The 22,407-nt window shown below is 49.3% G+C and overlaps 2 protein-coding genes across 2 annotated transcripts; both read left to right on the top strand.

Annotated features, from left to right (window-relative positions):
• Positions 1-7,600: 7,600 nt before the first annotated feature.
• On the top strand, positions 7,601-21,560 carry LOC128469209 (oocyte zinc finger protein XlCOF7.1-like). The gene is made up of 10 exons (XM_053451036.1): positions 7,601-7,673; positions 8,169-8,299; positions 8,574-8,750; positions 8,826-8,943; positions 9,263-10,635; positions 16,451-16,544; positions 17,939-18,051; positions 18,253-18,396; positions 18,478-18,601; positions 19,405-21,560. The coding sequence occupies exons 2-10, from the start codon at positions 8,222-8,224 to the stop codon at positions 21,228-21,230; spliced, it is 4,047 nt and encodes a 1,348-aa protein (XP_053307011.1). The 5' UTR covers positions 7,601-7,673; positions 8,169-8,221; the 3' UTR covers positions 21,231-21,560.
• Positions 9,813-10,670, top strand: LOC128469180 (gastrula zinc finger protein XlCGF49.1-like). Its single transcript, XM_053451015.1, has one exon. It carries the CDS (start codon positions 9,907-9,909, stop codon positions 10,648-10,650), a length of 744 nt encoding a protein of 247 aa, XP_053306990.1. The 5' UTR covers positions 9,813-9,906; the 3' UTR covers positions 10,651-10,670.
• Positions 21,561-22,407: the final 847 nt, after the last annotated feature.

Genomic DNA, 22,407 nt, shown 5'->3' with positions numbered 1-22,407 from the left:
CCAGTATAACCTCAAACCAATCCGAATCACACGAAGAACATAATCTGATTTAATGACTGAACCCAGTTTACACCAGTATAACCACAAACTAATCCGAATCACACAAAGAACATAATCTGATTTAATGACTGAACCCAGTTTACACCAGTATAACCTCAAACCAATCCGAATCACACGAAGAACATAAATCCTAACCGTGAAAACGGAATTAGGGTTTCATCAGCATCCGGACATCCCAAACGAATTTAGTCCGATTTAAGTAGTAGTGGCCACGATCCACCTCCGGGTTCTGAACACAGAAAAACGAGCCCACATGACATCAGCGAATGCGTTCCACCCCACGTCTGCTATTACCGCCTATCTGCTATCGCAGCTATTCGCCCAATTCAAACATGGCTACCACGTAACAACAGCGTGAGTCCGGAAGTCACCCCGAATCCAATGCACAGTTAGAAACGAGGTGCGCGTTTGGAGATGAAGTGCGCAGTCGCGCATGCGTCCTGAAAAACTATACGAGTCTGCGCAATGTAGGCTGCGTCCTCAACGCATATGCGCAGTAGAGACGCAATGAAGGAAATTGAGCATGCGCACTCTAGCCCTGTGTGCAAGACGCCTGCGCAGTGTGTTCTTCGCGGGGTAGAATGCGCACTCGCAGTGTGAAGTACAGCGCTTCCGTGGACGGCAAGCTGCGTGACCTCCGGCTTGGAGGAATTTGCGATCGGGAGGCGGAGAGACGGGAAGGTATGAGTACCCGGTATGTTATAGTGCAGCCTGGCACCCCAGCATGCAAGCTGAGCTATTTCAATTTACAGACGATGTTTATGCCCCCGCATGCTTTAAGTCGAGGGAGGGGTTTATGTTGCCTTCCATGTGATTGGTTACATTACTTTGGAGTGGAGTCCCACATTCCAAGGGTAGCATTTACCCCCTGTCGGGATCATTTGTGGCCCTTCCTGACCCACTGAACAGGATTTAATGCTGAGCGTCCGCATCCTCCATGTAACAGGATGTCAGGGTGCAGAGTGGGGTTTTGGGGGGTCAGTATAGTGAGTGGGAGTGAGGTATATGGAACGACACATCTTACCACTATCCTCATCAATGGTGTCAGAAGAGCGCCCCCAATTCAGCTCCAGTAAAATAGCCACGCAGGATTGTGGTCCTGAGGATTATTTATCCTATAGGGCTGGGACCCCCAATATTTCTAGTGTTTGCAGGGTGTGTGCTCTCTGCCCCCCCTCCCCAACTGCAAGGGGACACAAACCATGCGATTTAACCCGTGACTCTCCTTCCAGCTTCATGCTAAAGCGAAACCTGTACGTCGAGGAAGATGACAGAGAAGACATTATTACCTGGGATTATCTACCCGCTGAATGGACAGGTAGGGACGTTATTACCCCCCTCTGGGATTATCTACCCTCTGAATGGACAGGTAGGGACGTTATTACCCCCCTCTGGGATTATCTACCCTCTGAATGGACAGGTAGGGACGTTATTACCCCCCTCTGGGATTATCTACCCGCTGAATGGACAGGTAGGAAGGTTATTACCCCCCTCTGCATTTATCTACCCGCTGAATGGACAGGTAGGAAGGTTATTACCCCCCTCTGGAATTGCCTACCATCTGGACAGGTAGGGTATTATTACTCCCCCTCTGGAATTATCTACCTGCTGGGTGGACATGTTAAAACCCCCTCAGTAATCCCCTACCGGTGAATTGACAGATGGGGGCATTATTATTATCGGGGGTACCAGATGCCCCCATAAGGGGTTGGTGAAAAATTGCTGTTGATTTTCTGAGTTGTTGACGATTTTTCTGAAGAAATGACTCTAAACCTCTCCTCTTTAGGGCCGGTGCGAGTTCGAGGAGGTTGCCGTTTACTTCTCCGAGGAGGAGTGGGGATGTCTTACGGGAGAAGAGAAGGAGCTTTACAAGGAGGTGATGATGGAGAATTACTGGACCCTTCGCTCTCTGGGTGAGGATCTCCCACTTGCAGTCTGACGTGTAACGTGTGATCTCACGTCCTGTAAATCATACGACGTCCGTGTAGCGTTTTTTGATCGAGGTGCTGATCTTGTCCATGATTTCACTTTGCATTTACAGGACAGATCAGGGCGACACCTCCAATCATATCTGTTATTGAACAAGGGAAAGAGCCGTGTGTGAGGGGTCTCTGGCCTCCCAGCGAGACAGACGGACCTTTAAATATCCACCACAGTAAGTACCAAGCTGAGTAGTGAAAGTACGTGTAGAGGGCCTCTGTTTTTGCATGCTGGCTTCTGGTTTAGCTACATAAGAGGGTTAGGTAAGTGGGAAAGTGGTAGAGGTTAATACAGCAAGAGACAGGCATATGGCTCCTGACTCTATGAGAAGACCAAGGACTGATGAAGGTTCTGACCTGCCGACAGGTTCTTGATTTCCAGGTGAGTGCCCAGAGAGGATAAACCTTACATGGAGGCCGAAATGTAGATTTCTTCAGAACTCCTTTGATTGAAGTCGCGTTGATATTTGATGACATCTTAGTCTAGGAAGGCACCGCAGGGCTCTGAGTCGTGCTTGGTCACAGGCGGGCATTAGGACAGCATACGTCCTCTTCTGAGAAGAGTGCGGATACAATGTGCCTAAAGGGGTGTTGGCGCCAGATTGAGAAGGCAACTGGTGTTAGTTGAATGTGTTTCTCTAAACTCGCTTGGTCCATGATCAGCCTAATCCTATTGTCCTGTTTTCAACAGCTGAAGCAGACGGTGTAACTACAATCAGACAGACTGAGACTGCTCCATCTCCAGCGTGCTTAAGTGACAGCTCCGACGCTGCACGTTGCTGTGCAAAGCGAAGACGGAGTCCGTGTATCGACCAACGCAAGAAAATGAAGGCGACGAGCTCTGTGCTCCAGGAATCGACTTCTCAGCAACTTCACATCTCTAGACCGGCTGAGCAGCCTCGTTTTGACAAGGAGACAACATTAGAGAAAGTCCTTCCTGAACATTCTACATTCTCGGCACGGAATGCACATCCATCTGTGTGTATTAAGGAGGAACCAGAAAAAGACAATCCGGCAGAAACATCGTCTTCCCCAGCTCCCCGAGCACACGCAGAATACATACCTGCTCAGATTAAACAGGAACCAGCAGAAGACAATCCTGCCCCAGCTCCTCGAACACACACAAAATACACGTCTACTCAGATTAAACGGGAACCAGCAGAAAATCCAGCAGAAACATCTTCTACCCCAGCCCCCCGAGCACACGCAGAATACACATCTACTCAGATTAAACAGGAACCAGCAGAAGACAATCCTGCCCCAGCTCCTCGAACACACACAAAATACACGTCTACTCAGATTAAACGGGAACCAGCAGAAAATCCAGCAGAAACATCTTCTACCCCAGCCCCCCGAGCACACGCAGAATACATACCTGCTCAGATGAAACCGGAACCAGCAGGAAACAATCCGGCAGAAACATCTTCTACCCCAGCCCCCCGAGCACACGCAGAATACATACCTGCTCAGATTAAACAGGAACCAGCAGAAGACAATCCTGCCCCAGCTCCTCGAACACACACAAAATACACGTCTACTCAGATTAAACAGGAACCAGCAGGAAACAATCCGGCAGAAACGTCTTCTACCCCAGCCCCCCGAGCACACGCAGAATACATACCTGCTCAGATTAAACAGGTACCAGCAGGAAACAATCCGGCAGAAGCATCTTCCATAACCCCTAACCCCTCTATAGCTTCCACACCAGCAAGACATCCATCTACCCTCATTCCGGAGGAATCAGCCATTTATGAGGAAGGGAAGGTCACAAATGGTGAAGTTAATTCATCAGCGGAACGGACCCCGCGGGAATACACATCAACCCACATCAGGGATTTGGGTTTCTTTGTAAGAATCCTGAAAGGTTTTATATTTGCTGAGAGCGAGGCGTCTCCTACCAGAAATTCAGATCTTGGTATGCGGCCGAATGATCCCGAAAGGACCCGGCTGCCTTCTGAATGTAGGATAGTGTTTTCTTCTAACGGAAAGAATGCCCGCCACCAAGTAGTTCACACGAAAGAAGCCTTTTCCTGTTCAAAGTGTAAAGAAAACTTTCAAAGTAAATCTGATCTAGAGACACACAAGGAGATTCATCGGTTGGAAGAAGGCTTTAGGTGTTCGGACTGCGGGAAGTGTTTTGACCATCGGTCCAAGTTAGCCGAACATCTCGTAAGTCAAAACCTTGCTTCCTCAGACTGTGTGAAGAAGGATCGCCCTAACGCTACCCATTTCAGAAAAGCCCTGCATATAGAGCAGCAGAGAACAAGCAACGGGGATCTTGTGACTTATGTGTCAATGAAGACCACCTCAGACAAGGAAAGGAACTTTGCAGGTGCTGAAGGTTGGCCACCCGCAGAACAAACACCGGCCACTGTTACCAGCAGTGAGAAAACCACAGAAAACCCTGATTCCGAGTGTCACGAAGAACCCCACGGGGAGACGAGTCATGGATATTTTACCAGAAGCGCAGGTCACGTTATTGACCAGGACAGCAACAAATTAGACAAGTGGCTTTCAGAGTATGAGAAAATGTCTTCCACGCCACGTCATATCCGCCGCCAGAGGATTCACAACCAGAAGGTCTATCCTTGCTCAAAGTGTAAAAAGACCTTTGAACAGAAATCAAACCTTCTTGCGCATGAGCAAATTCACCTGAGGGAAACCATATTCAAGGGTGCAGCCCTCAGGAAACCTTTTGGTTTCTCCGCTTTGTCTAACACTGGGGAACATGGTATCGACGGCACGTCTGCAAGCAAAAAAAATTGTTTGCCGGTGGCCTCTTTAGGAAGCGGTGTATCTGTAGGTCCACACCAGCCAAAAAATCAAGAGGTCAGGCGGCTGCACACAAGTTCCGACGGTCAGAGGCGTACAAATGGTGATGCCAACAAAAAAGAGAAGCTGACGTGTCTGGTGTGTGGGGAAAACTTTATCTATAACTCCGACCTCCTTTTACATCTGAGAGCTCACTCAGGAGCAAAGCCCCCCGAATGTTCCGGGTGTGGGAAGAGCTTTAAGAACTACGTGGACCTTGTCATCCACCAGAAGACCCACAGGGAAGGAAAAGAAAGCCCTGGGAGTGGAAAGTGTTCTGTCTGCCACAAACCATCAGGCAGGAGTGGAAGCTGGTAACCCCCCAAACTCTTTACATCTCATGTTTCCTGCAGCCTCGTCTTTCTGTTGGGCTCATGTGTCTGATGTGGTAGTCTCTGGGCTCATCTCCCATGTTGGGGTGATGGTGTCCTCCCTGCAGTCATAATAACGGGACTGATATGGTTTAACTAAGTGTATTAAAGTACCCTGGGAGTGACTCCTTACCCAAAGGGGGGGGGACACATAACAGAGGTAGAGGCTAATCTTACCTCCTCTTCTGTGGTCCACACGTCTCCTGCAGGGCAGATAACTGAGTAAGGGGCAAGTGCAGATTTATTAGGACACACTTATATTCCCCATGTTACTGCCCAGCACATATGTGTGGGTATGCGAGTGGGGGGGCATACGTGGCCGAGATGTTCCAGGGTTCTGTCGCGGAGGAGGGGATTGTCATCACTCTATTTATTGGACTAGTAGGATGTTTGTAAATACTGTATATATTAAGTGTATTCTCTGTACATCTCTTTCCCTTACAAAATATTTTACTGAAATAAATACAAATGCGTAAGAATCGGGTACAGGTTCTGGTATTTTCTGAAACCCTTCCGCTCGCATTCTGAGGGATGTGATTTATTGAGACGGGAGGTCTGACTCTTTGCAACCTATAAAAAGGTCTACAGCAGGGCGGCCTTTCCTCGGGAACAAGTCAAATGTCGTCGAGTGACAAGTAAATCAAAAGAAAGAGGGAAGAGCGGCAGCAGCTGCACTTTAATGTTAGAAGAATAGGGGAGGGTGCGGCGGCTGCAGTTTAATGTTAGAATGGGGGCGAGCGCGGCGGCTGCAGTTTAACGTTAGAAGAATGGGGGAGAGCGCGGCGGCTGCAGTTTAACGTTAGAAGAATGGGGTAGAGCGCGGTGGCTGCAGTTTAATGTTAGAAGAATGGGGGAGAGCGCGGCGGCTGCAGTTTAATGTTAGTAGAATGGGGGAGAGCGCGGCGGCTGCAGTTTAATGTTAGTAGAATGCGGGAGAGCGCGGCGGCTGCAGTTTAATGTTAGCAGAATGGGGGAGAGCGCGGCGGCTGCAGTTTAATGTTAGAAGAATGGGGGAGAGCGCGGCGGCTGCAGTTTAACGTTAGAAGAATGGGGTAGAGCGCGGTGGCTGCAGTTTAATGTTAGAAGAATGGGGGAGAGCGCGGCGGTTGCAGTTTAATGTTAGAAGAATGGGGGAGAGTGCGGCGGCTGCAGTTTAATGTTAGTAGAATGGGGGAGAGCGCGGCGGCTGCAGTTTAATGTTAGTAGAATGCGGGAGAGCGCGGCGGCTGCAGTTTAATGTTAGCAGAATGGGGGAGAGCGCGGCGGCTGCAGTTTAATGTTAGAAGAATGGGGGAGAGCGCGGCGGCTGCAGTTTAACGTTAGAAGAATGGGGTAGAGCGCGGTGGCTGCAGTTTAATGTTAGAAGAATGGGGGAGAGCGCGGCGGCTGCAGTTTAATGTTAGAAGAATGGGGGAGAGTGCGGCGGCTGCAGTTTAATGTTAGTAGAATGGGGGAGAGCGCGGCGGCTGCAGTTTAATGTTAGAAGAATGGGGGAGAGTGCGGCGGCTGCAGTTTAACGTTAGAAAAATGGGGGAGAGCGCGGCGGCTGCGGTTTAATGTTCAAACAATGGGGGAGAGCGCGGCGGCTGCAGTTTAATGGTAGAATGGGGGAGAGCGCCGCGGCTGCAGTTTAATGTTAGAAGAATGGGGGAGAGCGTGGCGGCTGCAGTTTGTTAGTAGAATGGGGAGAGCGCGGCGGCTGCAGTTTTATGTTAGAATGGGGGAGAGCGCGGCGGCTGCAGTTTAATAATGTAAGAATGGGGGAGAGCGTGGCGGCTGCAGTTTAATAATGTAAGAATGGGGGAGAGCGCGGCGGCTGCAGTTTAATGTTAGAAGAATGGGGGTGTCAGGATTCCACCGTTGTCATATAGGTGTTATATCTCCTGTAGCCTCTGGGTGGGTATATACCCCCCCCCCCCGGGCAGGCTGCAGTTTGCGGGTATATACCCCCCTGGGGCAGGCTGCAGCATCCAGGTATATACCCCCCTGGGGCAGGCTGCAGCATCCAGGTATATACCCCCCTGGGGCAGGCTGCAGCATCCAGGTATATACCCCCCTGGGGCAGGCTGCAGCATCTAGGTATATACCCATTTCAGGTCAGGAGTTATTAGCTTCACTATACAGTTTTAATGAAAAGCTTGAAAGTTGCCCCCGTGGCTTGGTATAAGGGCCCGTCCTGGCAGCTACCGGGAAGCGGGCGCTCGGGGAACCCTCGGCGGCCTCCATTAATACGGCTACCGCACCCTGACTCTATCCGCGAGCTTCTGGAACGCACGGCGCGGAAATGATATCACACGCAGGAGCCGCAAGTGAAAAGCATAATAAGGAAACGAGGTGGAACGCAGAAACCGGAAGTGGATTTGACGGCACACAGGAAGTAGTCGAGGAGCCGGGCTTTGTCTGCCTGTTCCGCCTGTGGTTATTGGCAGAGCTCTGGGGGATCGTGCTTCAGGTTGGTGCCCTTCTAGCCCGGGGACTCATTTGGATACATGGATATGGATTCGGGGAATGGGCGGGAGGTGGAGGCTCGGTGTGGCCGGCTGTCAGCCCTGTTATAACGTGGGTGGGATCCCAGTCATACGGAGGGAGGCGGATCCTTCCTGTAACTCTGAATCCGGTTCAGTCATAATCCGAATTATATATGAGTGAGGGAGGAGGTGGGGGCACTTCGTACTCCAATTTAATTGATACGATTCAGGCTGTGACGCCATTCCTTGAGGGAGACTGTCCCCTGACTGTGCACTCCCATGAGGAATGCTTTAGAGGGGAGGAATACATCTTAAGGAGCTGGCGGGGTTACGCGGGGATCTGAGCGGGATGGGGCAAAGGTCTCTACGAAGGATGCTACGAATGTCTTCGTCACAAATTCAAGATACGTCGGGTCTGGAGGGTATTCCTCGGAAATGTCTCAGGTGTGAGATCTAACGAACTTGTCTCCCCCTTCCAGGCTGCTGTTACCCAATATTGCCCACGCAGGGAGGGTCCGTCTGCCGAGCGACCATGAAGCGAGACAGTAACCGGGTGACCGAGAGGATCCTCAATCTCACCCTGGAGATCATCTACCTCCTTACCGGAGAGGTGAGGGCTCTGCTCCCGCCGGCTCTGGGGGGCTCTGCTCCCTCGTCGTCATCCCCGTTTTAGTCGCCTCCTCTGAACTCTCTCTCCGTTATCCTTCTGGAGATGGGGTCTCCAGCGCTGTCCCCACTTCTCTAGGTGAGGTCTGGCCAGAGCTCTGTAAAGTAGGAGAGCCCCCTACGCCTTCCTCCCACTAAAGCCCCTCGCTCTACACCCTGCGCCAGAAATAATCACTCTGTTTAGTGAATAAGACCCCTTTGCCTTGTTTCTCTTTGAGGACTATACTGTCGTGAAGAAGTCTGGGGCCGGGATTGTTCGGCACAGCAACCTGCGATCCTCCAGAGCCCAGAGCCCCGGCTCGGCGCCTCCATCCCTCTCAGCTTTAAAAACCAGTAACCATGACAACAGGATCCTGGAACTGACCGACAAGATCATTAACCCTCTAATTACCGAGGTGAGTGCCGCTGGGGAGAAAACGTGTCCTGCTCCGGCCTGGTGCCGACGGTCACCCCGTCCTCGTGTGTTTCAGGTCCCTGTAAGGTGTGAAGATGTCGCCGTTTATCTGTCTGTAGAGGAGTGGAAATATTTAGAAGGACACAAAGACAATTACAAGGATGTGATGACAGAGACCCCCTGCGGCTCGCCAGGTAGGAGGAGGTTTTCGCTTTATAGCTTTATTCCCCCTACAGAGAATGTCCTTTAATACCTTTAGTTCTGTAATGACAGCCTGGATTCCCCTTGGGTATAGCCCGTAATGATGCCGAGTATGGGCTTTGGCTGAGGTTTGGATAAGTGATCTGTGGCAGCGCATGTTCTCCACCCTGAGTGAGGCTGCTGGTTTTATTATTTAGGAGATGCGCACGTACCTCCCGTTACTCCCAAAGCGGACACCGCATCCTGTATCCACCGCATCCTGTATCCACCGCATGTTCTCTCCATCTCTTACTCCGAGTCTTTCTCCAACAGGTGCATCCGAGGCCTCCCAGCCCAGCGCCCCTTCCAAACGTGAGGGCAAAGATCAGAACATTCCCAGAAATGACCCGGCGGCTGCCCAAGTCTCGCACGTGTGCAAGAGGAGGAAACGGCAACGGAAGAGTATGAGAAAAATCAGCCGAGAATCTCCCGCCTATGAAGATGGAAACCTTACAGACGCTGCCCCCGACGTGTGTCCAGAGCGTGCTCAGGCTTTACCGAGGCGGGTCAGAGAAGAGTCGTCGTCAGGCGAAGAAGGCAGTGAGCCCAGAGAAGAGACGCCATATTTATCCGGTCTGTCCAGAGACGGCACAGCCTCGGGTGATGAGGGAGGCATCATAGACCTTGATGCTTATACCCCAGCAGAGCACGTGGAGGCAGATTACGTCACTACGCTGGTTAAGGAGGAATCAAACTCATGCGAGGAAGTCATATCTGGAGACGTTTATTCCACTTCAGAATGTACCTTCGGCCGCCTCAAAGCCGGATTAGCCTCCCGCGAGGATGGAGATGTGACGGACGCCGAGGCTTACGCCCCGACGGACTATCCGTCTGTTTATGTAAAGGACGAGTCTGCGTCGTGCGAGGAGGGACATTTCCCTGAGTTTTACTCGTCTGCGGAGCATGCGGGATTCCCAATGACGCATCCGATGAGGAGCCGCAAACTGCTCCGTGGCGCTCAGAGTAAGACTCCGTTTGCTGCAAAGTACAAAGAGTTTGAGCGTTACGGTAACAAGTCGCCCTCCACTTCTTACGACATCAGGCAGCCGCCAGACATGCTGTACGACTGCTCCGAGTGCCAGGAATTCTTCACTAGCTTCTCTGATTTTCTTAAGCATCAGAACGTTCACAAAGCACGGAATCCGGTGCTGCCATCCTCCGAATACGGAAGCTACCTGTGCTACGAGCCGGAGCTTGGCCGAGATCCAAACGTGGACGACAAGCCCTTCATCTGCAGCGATTGCGGGAAGTGGTTTCGCTCAAATTCCGATCTCCGCAAACACCAGAGGATCCACACCGGGGAGAAGCCGTACGTGTGTTCATACTGCGGCAAATGCTTCACCAAAAACTCCCACCTCGTTCGGCACCAGCGGATCCACACGGGAGAAAAGCCCTTCGCCTGCGCGGACTGCGGCAAAGGCTTCACCAACAAATCCAATCTCATCACCCATCAGCGCATCCACACCGGGGAGAAGCCTTATTCCTGTGTCGTGTGCGGCAAATGCTTCGGTGGCAAAAGCGATCTCAACAGACACATTAAGATCCACTCGGGAGAGAAGCCCTTCATCTGCTTCGAATGTGGCAACTGCTTTGGGCGTAAAACCCAACTAAACAGCCACCTGAAGACTCACGTCCGAGAGAAGCCCGTGGGCTTTGAGTGAAGCTTTGAGAACGTGGCTGGTCATCTCAGACTGGTGTCCTCGTTTTAATCTCTTGGCGGGCGCTGACCGGCAGTATCCATCGCTGATGTACGGGATTGCATCGCTTTAGGGTTAGAGTTTCGCAGGCAGGGTCCGCGCCTCCTAAGATAATGAGATACCGTTTAACTCCGTTCGTGCCATCCCCGTTACAGCTTCCGCGTGTAGAGCGTTTACTGCCCTAAAGTATGTAACCGGTGAAGAGACGGGGTCGTGGCAACAATGTGTATTTTATATTTGCTGTCATCGTGATGGTCTGGCTCCGGTTATTGCCGGCTTGGGTGGATGGAATCCAGTCTCTTTTTTTTAATTCTTTTAAAATTTTAATAACTTTTGTGTTGCTTGATAAAAGCAATGATATAAATTATTCCGTGACGCAGATCATTTACCCCTTGTGGTATAAGATGAGAATATCTTCTCTGTGATATATTTTCCGCCCCATCTCTCTGGGATCAGCTAGGGGGAAATGGGGAGATAATGGCAGCGCCTCGCATGACCTGACACAAACCGCAGGGCTTTGGCCTAAGAGCTGAAATGGCTCTTACAATCGCTTCATTACTCCATAGCAGGCTGTGTGGGTGGCCGGCTGAGAGTAATGAGACCTGTTATTCGTGGCACGGTAATGTTACCGTAACGTGTGAACCGAAGACACGGGTGGGTTTGCCGGGTCCGATTGCTTCCTCTGTTTCTTTCCATTAATATTTTTGTGTAAATTGCATGAGATTTTTTACGAGTAACCAATAAAACGTAGAATTCTGGCCGACGGGTTCTATCTCTTTTCTACAAGTAACCGATGACGTGTATAGACTGGCGGCCGCCCTGAGGGTTATATCGCATTATATGGTGATAGCGCTTGTGCTGATATGTATATATATATATGGTATGTATATATACACGGTGTGTGTATGTATATGTGTATATATATATACATATATATAATGTGTGTGTGTGTGTGTGTGTGTGTATATATATACATATATATGTATATATATATTATATTTTAAATTGTATTTATTTATCGTTTTTCATAAAGTTAATTAAACTTTTGCCATTACCACAAAATGCGTGTGCGTTTATTGGTGTATATAGCTCCGCCGTTTTCCTCAGCGCTGCACAATGTGCGTTTATTGGTGTATATAGCACCGCCGTATTACTCAGCGCTGCACAGTGTGCGTTTATTGGTGTATATAGCACCGCCGACTTCTGCAGCGCTGTACAACGTGCGTTTATTGGTGTATATAGCTCCGCCGTATTCCGCAGCGCTGTACAATGTGCGTTTATTGGTGTATATAGCCCCGCCGATTTCTGCAGCGCTGTACAACGTGCGTTTATTGGTGTATATAGCCCCGCCGATTTCTGCAGCGCTGTACAACGTGCGTTTATTGGTGTATATAGCCCCGCCGTATTCCGCAGCGCTGTACAACGTGCGTTTATTGGTGTATATAGCCCCGCCGTATTCCGCAGCGCTGCACAATGTGCGTTTATTGGTGTATATAGCCCCGCCGTATTCCGCAGCACTGCACAATGTGCGTTTATTGGTGTATATAGCTCCGCCGTATTCCGCAGCGCTGCACAATGTGCGTTTATTGGTGTATATAGCACCGCCGTATTCCGCAGCGCTGCACAATGTGCGTTTATTGGTGTATATAGCTCCGCCGTATTCCTCAGCGCTGTACAATGTGCGTTTATTGGTGTATATAGCCCCGCCGTATTCCGCAGCGCTGCACAATGTGCGTTTATTGGTGTATATAGCCCCGCCGTATTCCTCAGCGCTGTACAACGTGCGTTTATTGGTGTATATAGCTCCGCCGTATTCCGCAGCACTGCACAATGTGCGTTTATTGGTTTATATAGCACCGCCGTATTACTCAGCGCTGTACAACGTGCGTTTATTGGTGTATATAGCACCGCCGATTTCTGCAGCGCTGTACAACGTGCGTTTATTGGTGTATATAGCACCGCCGTATTCCGCAGCGCTGCACAATGTGCGTTTATTGGTGTATATAGCTCCGCCGTATTCCTCAGCGCTGCACAATGTGCGTTTATTGGTGTATATAGCTCCGCCGTATTCCTCAGCGCTGTACAACGTGTGTTTATTGGTGTATATAGCTCCGCCGTATTCCGCAGCGCTGTACAATGTGCGTTTATTGGTGTATATAGCCCCGCCGTATTCCTCAGCGCTGCACAACGTGCGTTTATTGGTGTATATAGCTCCGCCGTATTCTGCAGCGCTGCACAAAGTGCGTTTATTGGTGTATATAGCACCGCCGTATTCCGCAGCGCTGCACAATGTGCGTTTATTGGTGTATATAGCTCCGCCGTATTCTGCAGCGCTGCACAAAGTGTGTTTATTGGTGTATATAGCTCCGCCGTATTCTGCAGCGCTGCACAAAGTGCGTTTATTGGTGTATATAGCTCCGCCGTATTCTGCAGCGCTGCACAAAGTGCGTTTATTGGTGTATATAGCACCGCCGTATTCCGCAGCGCTGCACAATGTGCGTTTATTGGTGTATATAGCACCGCCGTATTCTGCAGCGCTGCACAAAGTGCGTTTATTGGTGTATATAGCCCCGCCGTATTCCGCAGCGCTGCACAATGTGCGTTTATTGGTGTATATAGCACCGCCGTATTCCGCAGCGCTGCACAATGTGCGTTTATTGGTGTATATAGCTCCGCCGTATTCCGCAGCGCTGCACAATGTGCGTTTATTGGTGTATATAGCCCCGCCGTATTCCTCAGCGCTGCACAATGTGCGTTTATTGGTGTATATAGCACCGCCGTATTCCGCAGTGCTGCACAATGTGCGTTTATTGGTGTATATAGCTCTGCCGTATTCCGCAGCGCTGCACAATGTGTGTTTATTGGTGTATATAGCACCGCCGTATTCCGCAGCGCTGCACAATGTGCGTTTATTGGTGTATATAGCTCCGCCGTATTCCGCAGCGCTGCACAATGTGCGTTTATTGGTGTATATAGCTCCGCCGTATTCCTCAGCGCTGCACAATGTGCGTTTATTGGTGTATATAGCCCCGCCGATTTCTGCAGCGCTGCACAATGTGCGTTTATTGGTGTATATAGCACCGCCGTATTCCGCAGCGCTGCACAATGTGCGTTTATTGGTGTGTATAGCTCCGCCGTATTCCTCAGCGCTGCACAATGTGCGTTTATTGGTGTATATAGCACCGCCGTATTCCCCAGCGCTGCACAATGTGCGTTTATTGGTTTATATAGCACCGCCGTACACGTTGCGCTTCACTTAATTTTGGATTTCTATATCCTTTTATCTCACACTGGACTCTCTTATTGAGACTGGGGTGTCACATAAGGCTTTATTGAAGGGAGCAGCAGAGAAGCAAAGGGGTCACTCGGAACCAGAAATCCAGTGCAAACGAACAGGTTCTACGGGCCGGGGCTGATGGGGAAATGGTGAGGTTTCTGTGTTTGCTTTTGGGAGAAAGGGCAGGTTCTGAGGGACGTGGCAGGTAAATGGGCTGATTTCCACGTCTGTGTGTCTATGTATATATTATATTATGACTGTCCATGGGAGGTAGCAGAAGGAAGATATTTGGGATCCAGAATCCTCAATAGCCGGCCCTCCTTCACCCGGCGCATTTAGCAGCTGCCGAGGCTTTAAACAGCAGAGCTCAGAACAAACGGAAGGACGGAAGGTGCGGCGTGTGAGAGTGCAGGGTATGTGTGTATATGTATATATATATATATAATTAAAAGGTAATAAAGCCAGCCGGTCTTCAATAGTACTTTTATTGCAAGACACTAAAGTTACTGATGTTTCAGTCCAACCTTCATCAGGACAAACAAGTATTTGTCATAATATTTATGTTTTGGTAGGAGTGCAGGGTTATTTGTTATTTCATATAGATATCTATCTATATCTATACAGTATCGCGCAAAAGTGAATACACCCCTCACATTTGTGTAAATATTTTATTATCTTCTCTGCTACAACGTAAAGCAGTGAGTGTACAGCCTGTATAACAGAGTAACTTTACTGCCCCCTCAAATATACCCCAACACACAGGCATTAATGTCTAAAACCTTGGCAACAAAAGTGAGTACACCCCTAAGTGGAAAAGTCCAAATTGGGCCAGATTAGCCATTTCCCCTCCCCGGTGTCATGTGACTCAGTGTTACAAGGTCTCAGCTGTGAATGGGGAGCAAGCGTGTTAAATTTGGTGTTATCGCTCTCACACTCTCTCATACTGGTCACTGCTCTAAATAAATATGGCCTAAGCTATAAGAAGATTGCCAAGACCCTGAACCTGAGCTGCAGCACGGTGGGCAAGACCATACAGCGGTTTCACAGGACAGGTTCCACTCAGAACAGGCCTCGCCACGGTCCGCCAAAGAAGTCGAGTCCACGCGCTCGGCGTCATATCCAGAGGTTGTCTTTGGTAAATAGACATATGAGAGCTGCCGCCATTGCTGCAGACGTAGAAGGGGTGGGGGGGGTCAGCCTGTCGGTGCTCAGACCATACGCCGCACACTGCATCAAATTGGTCTGCATGGCTGTCGTCCCAGAAGGAAGCCTCTTCTAAAGACGATGCACAAGAAAGCCTGCAAACAGTTTGCTGAAGACAAGCAGATTAAGGCCATGGATTACTGGAACCATGTTCTGTGGTCCGACGAGACCAAGATAAACTTATTTGGTTCAGATGGTGTCAAGCATGTGGCTGCAACCAGGTCAGGAGTACAAAGACAAGTGTGTCTTGCCTACAGTCAGGCATGGTGGTGGGAGTGCGGTGGTCTGGGCCTGCATGAGTGCTGCCTGCCCTGGAGAGCTACAGTTCATTGAGGGAACCATGAATGCCAACATGTACTGTGACATACTGAAGCAGAGCGTGATCCCCTCCCCTCGGAGACTGAGCCACAGGGCAGTATTCCGACATGATAACGACCCCAAACACCTCCAAGACCACCACTGCTGTGAAGCATGGTGGGGGTCACTGGTGTTTTTTTTTGGGGGGGGGGGGCTGTAAAGGCACAGGGAATGAAAATCGCAAGATGAATATGTGTCTGTGTACACACACGTGTGTGTGTGTATATATATATATATATATGTGTATGTATATATCTATATATATATATACACACACACACATTTATATACACACGTACACTATATACCGTATATATACATGTGTGTGTGTGTGTGTGTGTGTAAATGAGTCTGTACACACACGTGTATATACATACATAGACACATGTATACACACAAATTTATATACACGCACACACTATATATATATACATACAGACACATTTATATAAACACACTATATATATATATATATATACACACATTTATATACACATGCACACTATATACTGTATATATACATGTGTGTGTGTAAATGAGTCTGTACACACGTGTATATACATATATATACATACATCGACACATTTATACACACACACTTATATACACGCATTTATATACACGCACACTGTGTATATATATATAAATGTGTATATATATATATATATATATACACTGTGTACGCACGCACGCTATGAAAGAGAATGAGGCGGATGAGACAGGCCGGAAGTGCGCTGCACGCGGATAGTGGGAGTGAGGCGGAACGGGACGGGAAGTGCTAATATCGCACAGCGGCGCTGTGAAACGCAAACACGGAAGTCCGGTGGAACGCAAACCCCGGAAATGACTTCTCTCCGCTTGCTCCGCCCAGCTCCCTGCTGTTGCGGGCCAGTGATCTGGATTCGTTTAGGGATCTTGCGTTTTAAGGTCTGGATCCTGGAATCTGGGATGAGTCTGGATCCTGGAATCTGGGATGAGTCTGGGTCGTGCTGGTGGGATTTGCCTGTGAATAATCTGATTGGTTAGTAGGCGCTGGGCCCCTGGGCTGTGAGTATCATGCTGTTGGTTTATGATGGGCCCCTGGGCTGTGAGTATCATGCTGTTGGTTTATGATGGGCCCCTGGGCTGTGAATATCAGGGTGTATCTGGATGATGGGCCCCTGGACTGTGAATATCATGCTGTTGGTTTATGATGGGCCCCTGGGCTGTAAATATCGTGGTGGTCGTGGGATGATGGGCCCCTGGGCTATGAATATCATGCTGTTGGTTTATGATGGGCCCCTTGGGCTGTGAATATCATGCTGTTGGTTTATGATGGGCCCCTGGGCTGTGAATATCATGCTGTTGGTTTATGATGGGCCCCTGGGCTGTGAATATCATGTTGTTGGTTTATGATGGGCCCCTGGGCTGTGAATATCATGCTGTTGGTTTATGATGGGCCCCTGGGCTGTGAATATCATGCTGTTGGTTTATGATGGGCCCCTGGGCTGTGAATATCATGCTGTTGGTTAATGATCGGCCCCTGGGCTGTGAATATCATGCTGTTGGTTAATGATGGGCCCCTGGGCTGTGAACATCAGGGTGTAGGTTTATGATGGGCCCCTGGGCTGTGAATATCAGTGTGTTGGTTTATGATGGGCCCCTGGGCTGTGAATATCATGCTGTAGGTTTATGATGGGCCCCTGGGCTGTGAATATCAGTGTGTTGGTTTATGATGGGCCCCTGGGCTGTGAATATCATGCTGTTGGTTTATGATGGGCCCCTGGGCTGTGAATATCATGCTGTTGGTTTATGATGGGCCCCTGTTCTGTGAATATCATGCTGTTGGTTAATGATGGGCCCCTGGGCTGTGAATATCATGCTGTTGGTTTATGATGGGCCCCTGGGTTGTGAATATCAGTGTGTTGATTTATGATGGGCCCCTGGGCTGTGAATATCGTGGTGGTAGTGGGATGATGGGCCCCTGGGCTGTGAATATCATGCTGTTGGTTTATGATGGGCCCCTGGGCTGTGAATATCAGGGTGTTGGTTTATGATGGGCCCCTGGGCTGTGAATATCATGGTGGTAGTGGGATAACGGGTCCCTGGGCAGTGAATATCATGCTGTTGCTTGATGAGCCCCCCTTGGGCTGTTGGCTTCAGTCATTAGCAATAATATTATAAACCCAGATCATGCTGGCAGATCGGCCACAATCCGGCCATCTGCTGTTCTTGTTTTTCCGGTTGTAACGACTCAGAACTTAATCAGTCATTGGTCTTGTTTTAGATTCGGGAGTCATGTGTTTATCCCATGCATGTTTAATACCCTCACTGTATTACCCTCTACCACTTCTGCTGGCAGGCTGTTCCACTTATCTGCCACTCGCTTAGTAAAGTGGGATACATATATCTTGTCTAATGTTGTGTTTTTTTCAGGCTTTTTACTAGAGGCTGATCCAAAATCACAGATAATGGAGAAAGAATCCAGCCTGATGGCAGAGAAGATATTAAACCTCACCCTGGAGATTATCTGCCTGCTGACTGGAGAGGTGAGGTGGAGGTCCCTGGAGGGCTTTGTAGAATGTGAAGAGGTCGAAGGAGTGTTTCTGGGCGATTTACATGTTTGTGTCCCAAACTCCGTACAGGATCGGCCATAAATCCTCTGTGAGAGACCTCGGTTCAGGAGATGCGTATTTCTCCCGAAGGTCTCTTTGTGTTCTTGTTGATCTTTATTTGCTTGTAATGTGTAGGAATATGTTGTCATGAGGAAGACCAGAGGTTGCCTTATAAATGGCAGCTCTTCCATTGTGTCTCGTCCAACAATCCACGAGAGGAACCGCGAGCAGAAGATCCTGGAACTGACCAACAAGATAATGTCCCTGCTGACTGGAGAGGTGAGCGCTGCTGGGAACGGGACGTTATACAGTAACACTGAGGCGTGTGTCTGGCTGGTGACGGCTCATTGTGTGTCTCAGGTTCCTGTAAGGTGTGATGAGGTCACTGTATGTGCCTCCATCAGAGAGCTAGAGAGTGCAGGAGGACCTAAAGACCCCCAGACAAAGGTGAACAAGGGGGACCACGAAACCGTCGGCTCGCCAGGTGAGAGGAGGTTTAACTGCTTCGCGACCTTGGTAGGTACTATTACCTCCGATAAAACGGCCCTGGATGACCAAGGGTGTTATGATACATCCGACAGGGACCTTCCCCTGCTGGTATCTTTCGACAGTCTGGGGTCTTCCTTGTAACATTGCTAGCTTCTCGCTGACCAATCCTGAGTAACAGAGCTTGGAGCGATCACCGGCTACAGCGGATTAAGCGCGAATGCCTGAACAGAAGTTCAGGTTCACAAAGGGTCTGTCAAGAGCTCCCCCTGCAGGCCGTTCACAAAAAATTCAATACTTAGCAGTGATGTCACCATATAGCTCCAAAAGAGTTCAGTCTAAAAACAGTAATAATAAAATAAAAAATAGTTGCCCAGGCACCTTTTACCCCTCCCACTAGAAATATACATTAAAAATAACCCCTTCTTTGCCCCAATCCAAAATTCAAAATGAGGTAAAATAGTGTAGGATGTAGGGGAGCATGTGGGGTATTATTTTACAGGAGATGTTGAACATAAATCGGGATTTTTGTTTTTTTATCAGTGGCACCTAATTCTATTTTTTTGGCTGTTTTGGCGACATATTATTCATACTGAATGAAAGAGTATAGAAAAAAAAGCTCCATCTATCCCTGAAAAAAAAAAAACAAATAATTAGCGTCACTAAATGTGGCGAAGAGGAATCACCACTCGATACAGATATGTTGAAAATCACAAAGGGGTTAATAACCATCGTGTTTGTATATAGAGCGCCTTATGTGACCTGTAGCAAAAAATGACTGATTATCTTTTCGTTCCACAGATGAATCAGGGTCGTTGGATCAGTCACGGGAGCCACACAGCAACGAGTTTACCGCAGATTGTGTAAATATCAATGAGAGGACTAAACATATGAAGGCTCCAAAACGCCTAAAATCGCAGACACAAGGTGCTCAGCAGGCCAACCCTGCTGGAGCTCCAAGCCCTGTTTCAGCCTCGCATGAAGACTTTCCAAACATTAACATCTCTGCATCCCCCAGACCTTCACTCGTGGAGTCACCTCATGTTAAGGAGGAATCATCGACCATGTGCAATGGAAATAAATTCCCTGGGGCCACAGAACAGAAAGATTATACCGCGGTCTGTATTAAGGAGGAACCGGCCTCACATCAAGACATCAGCCCCTCTGCGACAAGAACTTCTACTCCCACCCGGCCAGATCTAACATCTCCTCGTGTAAAGGAGGAGCCTGCCTCGCGTGATGACGGAGATGTCGCCGGTATTTCTACCCCCGCAGAATACACGTCCATTTGCATTAAGCAAGAATCTGACTCAAGCGATGACCCCGACATTTATAGATCCCCAGACCGGACACGGAGAGCATGCGTATCAAGAAACACTGACGGTGAATCCACGTGTCCCCCCACAGACACTGTTTACAGCTGCTCCGAGTGCCCAGAAATGTTTAGTACTAGAGCTGGGATGATCGGGCACCGGCAGGTGCACAGGATGCGGGTTTTGTCCTGTTCTGAATGTGGAGAACAGTTCTGTGATGAGTCCGAGTTGATCTCCCATGAAAAAACGATCCACGTGGGGAGCCCTTCCTTTATCTGTTCCTACTGCGGGAAAAGCTTCAAAAAGAACTCCCACCTCTCGGCCCACCAGAGGATTCACACAGGGGAGAAGCTCTTCATCTGTTCTTACTGTGGGAAGCTTTTCACCAAGAACTCCCACCTCGTCAGACACTGTCGGATCCACACAGGAGAGAAGCCATTTTCCTGTGCTGAGTGTGGGAAGTGTTTTAACAGGAAGACAAATCTCGTCACCCACCAGAAGATCCACAGTGGAGAGAGGCGCTTTGTATGCCCCGAGTGTGGGAAACGCTTTTATTTTAATGCCGACCTCAGCCGCCACCAGAAGACTCACATGGGAGAGAAACCCTTTGAATGCAACAAATGTGGAAAATGCTTCACTAAGAAGCTACACCTTGTGGCGCATCAGAAACTCCACTCCGGCGAGAGACGCTATGACTGTGCCGACTGCGGGAAAAGCTTCACTAATAACGGCCATCTTCTTCAGCATCGAAGGACGCACACAGGAGAGAAGCCATTTCCGTGCGTGGATTGTGGGAAGTCTTTCATCAATAAAGCCAACCTCGTGGCGCATGAAAAAATTCACGCTGGGGGTCGATCTGTAATCTGCTCAGACTGCGGGAAATGTTTCAGGGGTAATGCAGACCTCCACAAACACCAGCTAGTTCACTCAGGAGATAAGCCGTTCGTTTGTGGTTATTGCAGAAAATGTTTTACCAAAAAGTCCCATCTGGTGACACATCAGCGAATTCACACGGGGGAGAAGCCGTTTGCGTGTCCAGAGTGTGGGAAAGGATTCACCAGCAAAGCCAACCTGATCACGCATCAGAGGATCCACACAGGAGAGAAGCCATTCTCCTGTGCGGAGTGCGGGAAAAGCTTTGGGGGCAAGAGTGACCTCAACCGACACAAGAGGATCCACACAGGGGAGAAGCCGTTCTCCTGCTCCGAGTGCGGTAAGCGCTTTGGACACCGGAGCAATCTGAACAACCACGTCAGGATCCACATTGTGGAGAGATCGCTTGCTTTCCACGGAGCTGCTGTGTTCTCTGAGTAGCCAATTCCGATTGAAGCCCATGTGGTTAGAACTTATTGCTGTATGTCATTGATACGGGGAGGAAGGAGCCCTGATTTTTAGCAGTGGGGCGGAAAATCCGGCAGAATCAGCGGCTTCGTAACAAGCACTCCAACCTGCTTTAACCAACAGGACACTGGTGCTCTTACCTGTGCACTTTTCTTTTTCTGCCCCAATAGCTATAAAATATTCACATGCAAGTAATATAGAAAGCCAGACCCTGCTGGCAGATGAGCCCCATCCATCCCGTCTGTAAAGACTAAAACCTTAAACAATTGTTGAGCCACGTACATATGCTGTGCATGTTTAAATGACCCTGTAACGGGTTCACCAAGAGAGCTGTAGTAACTCCCAGAGATCACCCACATGTATCCTCCTCTTGTCCCGGAATCACTTCCAGCACCAGCCAGCATGCGCACCTTGGAACCCTGCTATGTGTACCCAATAAGTAGACACGACTACCTTGAATTGAGTACAGCAGGAATGAACAGTTTATTGTTGTAAAACATAGACTCATATAGCCACAGAACTTCATTAACATAAATTAACATTGATAAACAGGTACATGCATACAACCCAGCCTTTAATCCCCTTTAGCTACTGAATCTCCCCCTGGCAGCAATCCTGTTCATGGGATTAGTTTAACAATGGAGTTCGTGCCTGTTTGGCAGCCAGGCTGGAGCCATCTCTGACTACCTTGGGCCCCTGTATGACAGCTCATTCTGTCACAGACCCTATGGCCTCTTGTCTTGTGCTTTATGTTGTATGAAGTTGTCCATGAACATTTCCATAAACAGGCTTCTGGTAACAGCATGTAACCCTTGGGTGACTGTGGGACTCTCACCGCGCTGTTCCTGCCTCTTCCTCCTTCTAAGGGTCTACAGACAAAAAGTTCTATGGCGTCAGAATTCTTGCTTCCTGTCTGAATAAAACTAACTCGGCAAAAGTGGTTGAAGATGCTCAAGAACACACATCTAAAGCCCCCATAGGTGCATTATGTAGTACTCAATTTGTCAACTGCCCCCGCTGCCCTCTGTCAACTGCCCCCTGCCTGCTCCTGCTGCCCTCTGTCAGCTGCCCCGCTGCCCTCTGTCAACTGCCCCCCCTGCCTGCTGCTGTTGCCCCCTGCTCAACGTCTGCTGCCCCCTGACAGAGGCGC

Source organism: Spea bombifrons, chromosome 11, assembly GCF_027358695.1.
Source record: "Spea bombifrons isolate aSpeBom1 chromosome 11, aSpeBom1.2.pri, whole genome shotgun sequence".
NCBI classification, from domain to species: Eukaryota; Metazoa; Chordata; class Amphibia; order Anura; family Pelobatidae; genus Spea; species Spea bombifrons.
The sequence above is the reverse complement of the archived record's forward strand: the minus strand, read 5'-3'. Positions and strand labels throughout refer to the sequence as shown.

Excerpts from the sequence above, each read along its gene's own strand:
- LOC128469180 (XM_053451015.1), top strand. The coding sequence starts at position 9,907 with ATGACGCATCCGATGAGGAGCCGCAAACTGCTCCGTGGCGCTCAGAGT.
- LOC128469209 (XM_053451036.1), top strand. The coding sequence starts at position 8,222 with ATGAAGCGAGACAGTAACCGGGTGACCGAGAGGATCCTCAATCTCACC. Across the intron at positions 8,300-8,573 it reads TCTACCTCCTTACCGGAGAG|GACTATACTGTCGTGAAGAA; the intron begins GTGAGGGCTCTG and ends TTTCTCTTTGAG. Across the intron at positions 10,636-16,450 it reads CTCACGTCCGAGAGAAGCCC|GTCTGGATCCTGGAATCTGG; the intron begins GTGGGCTTTGAG and ends TTGCGTTTTAAG.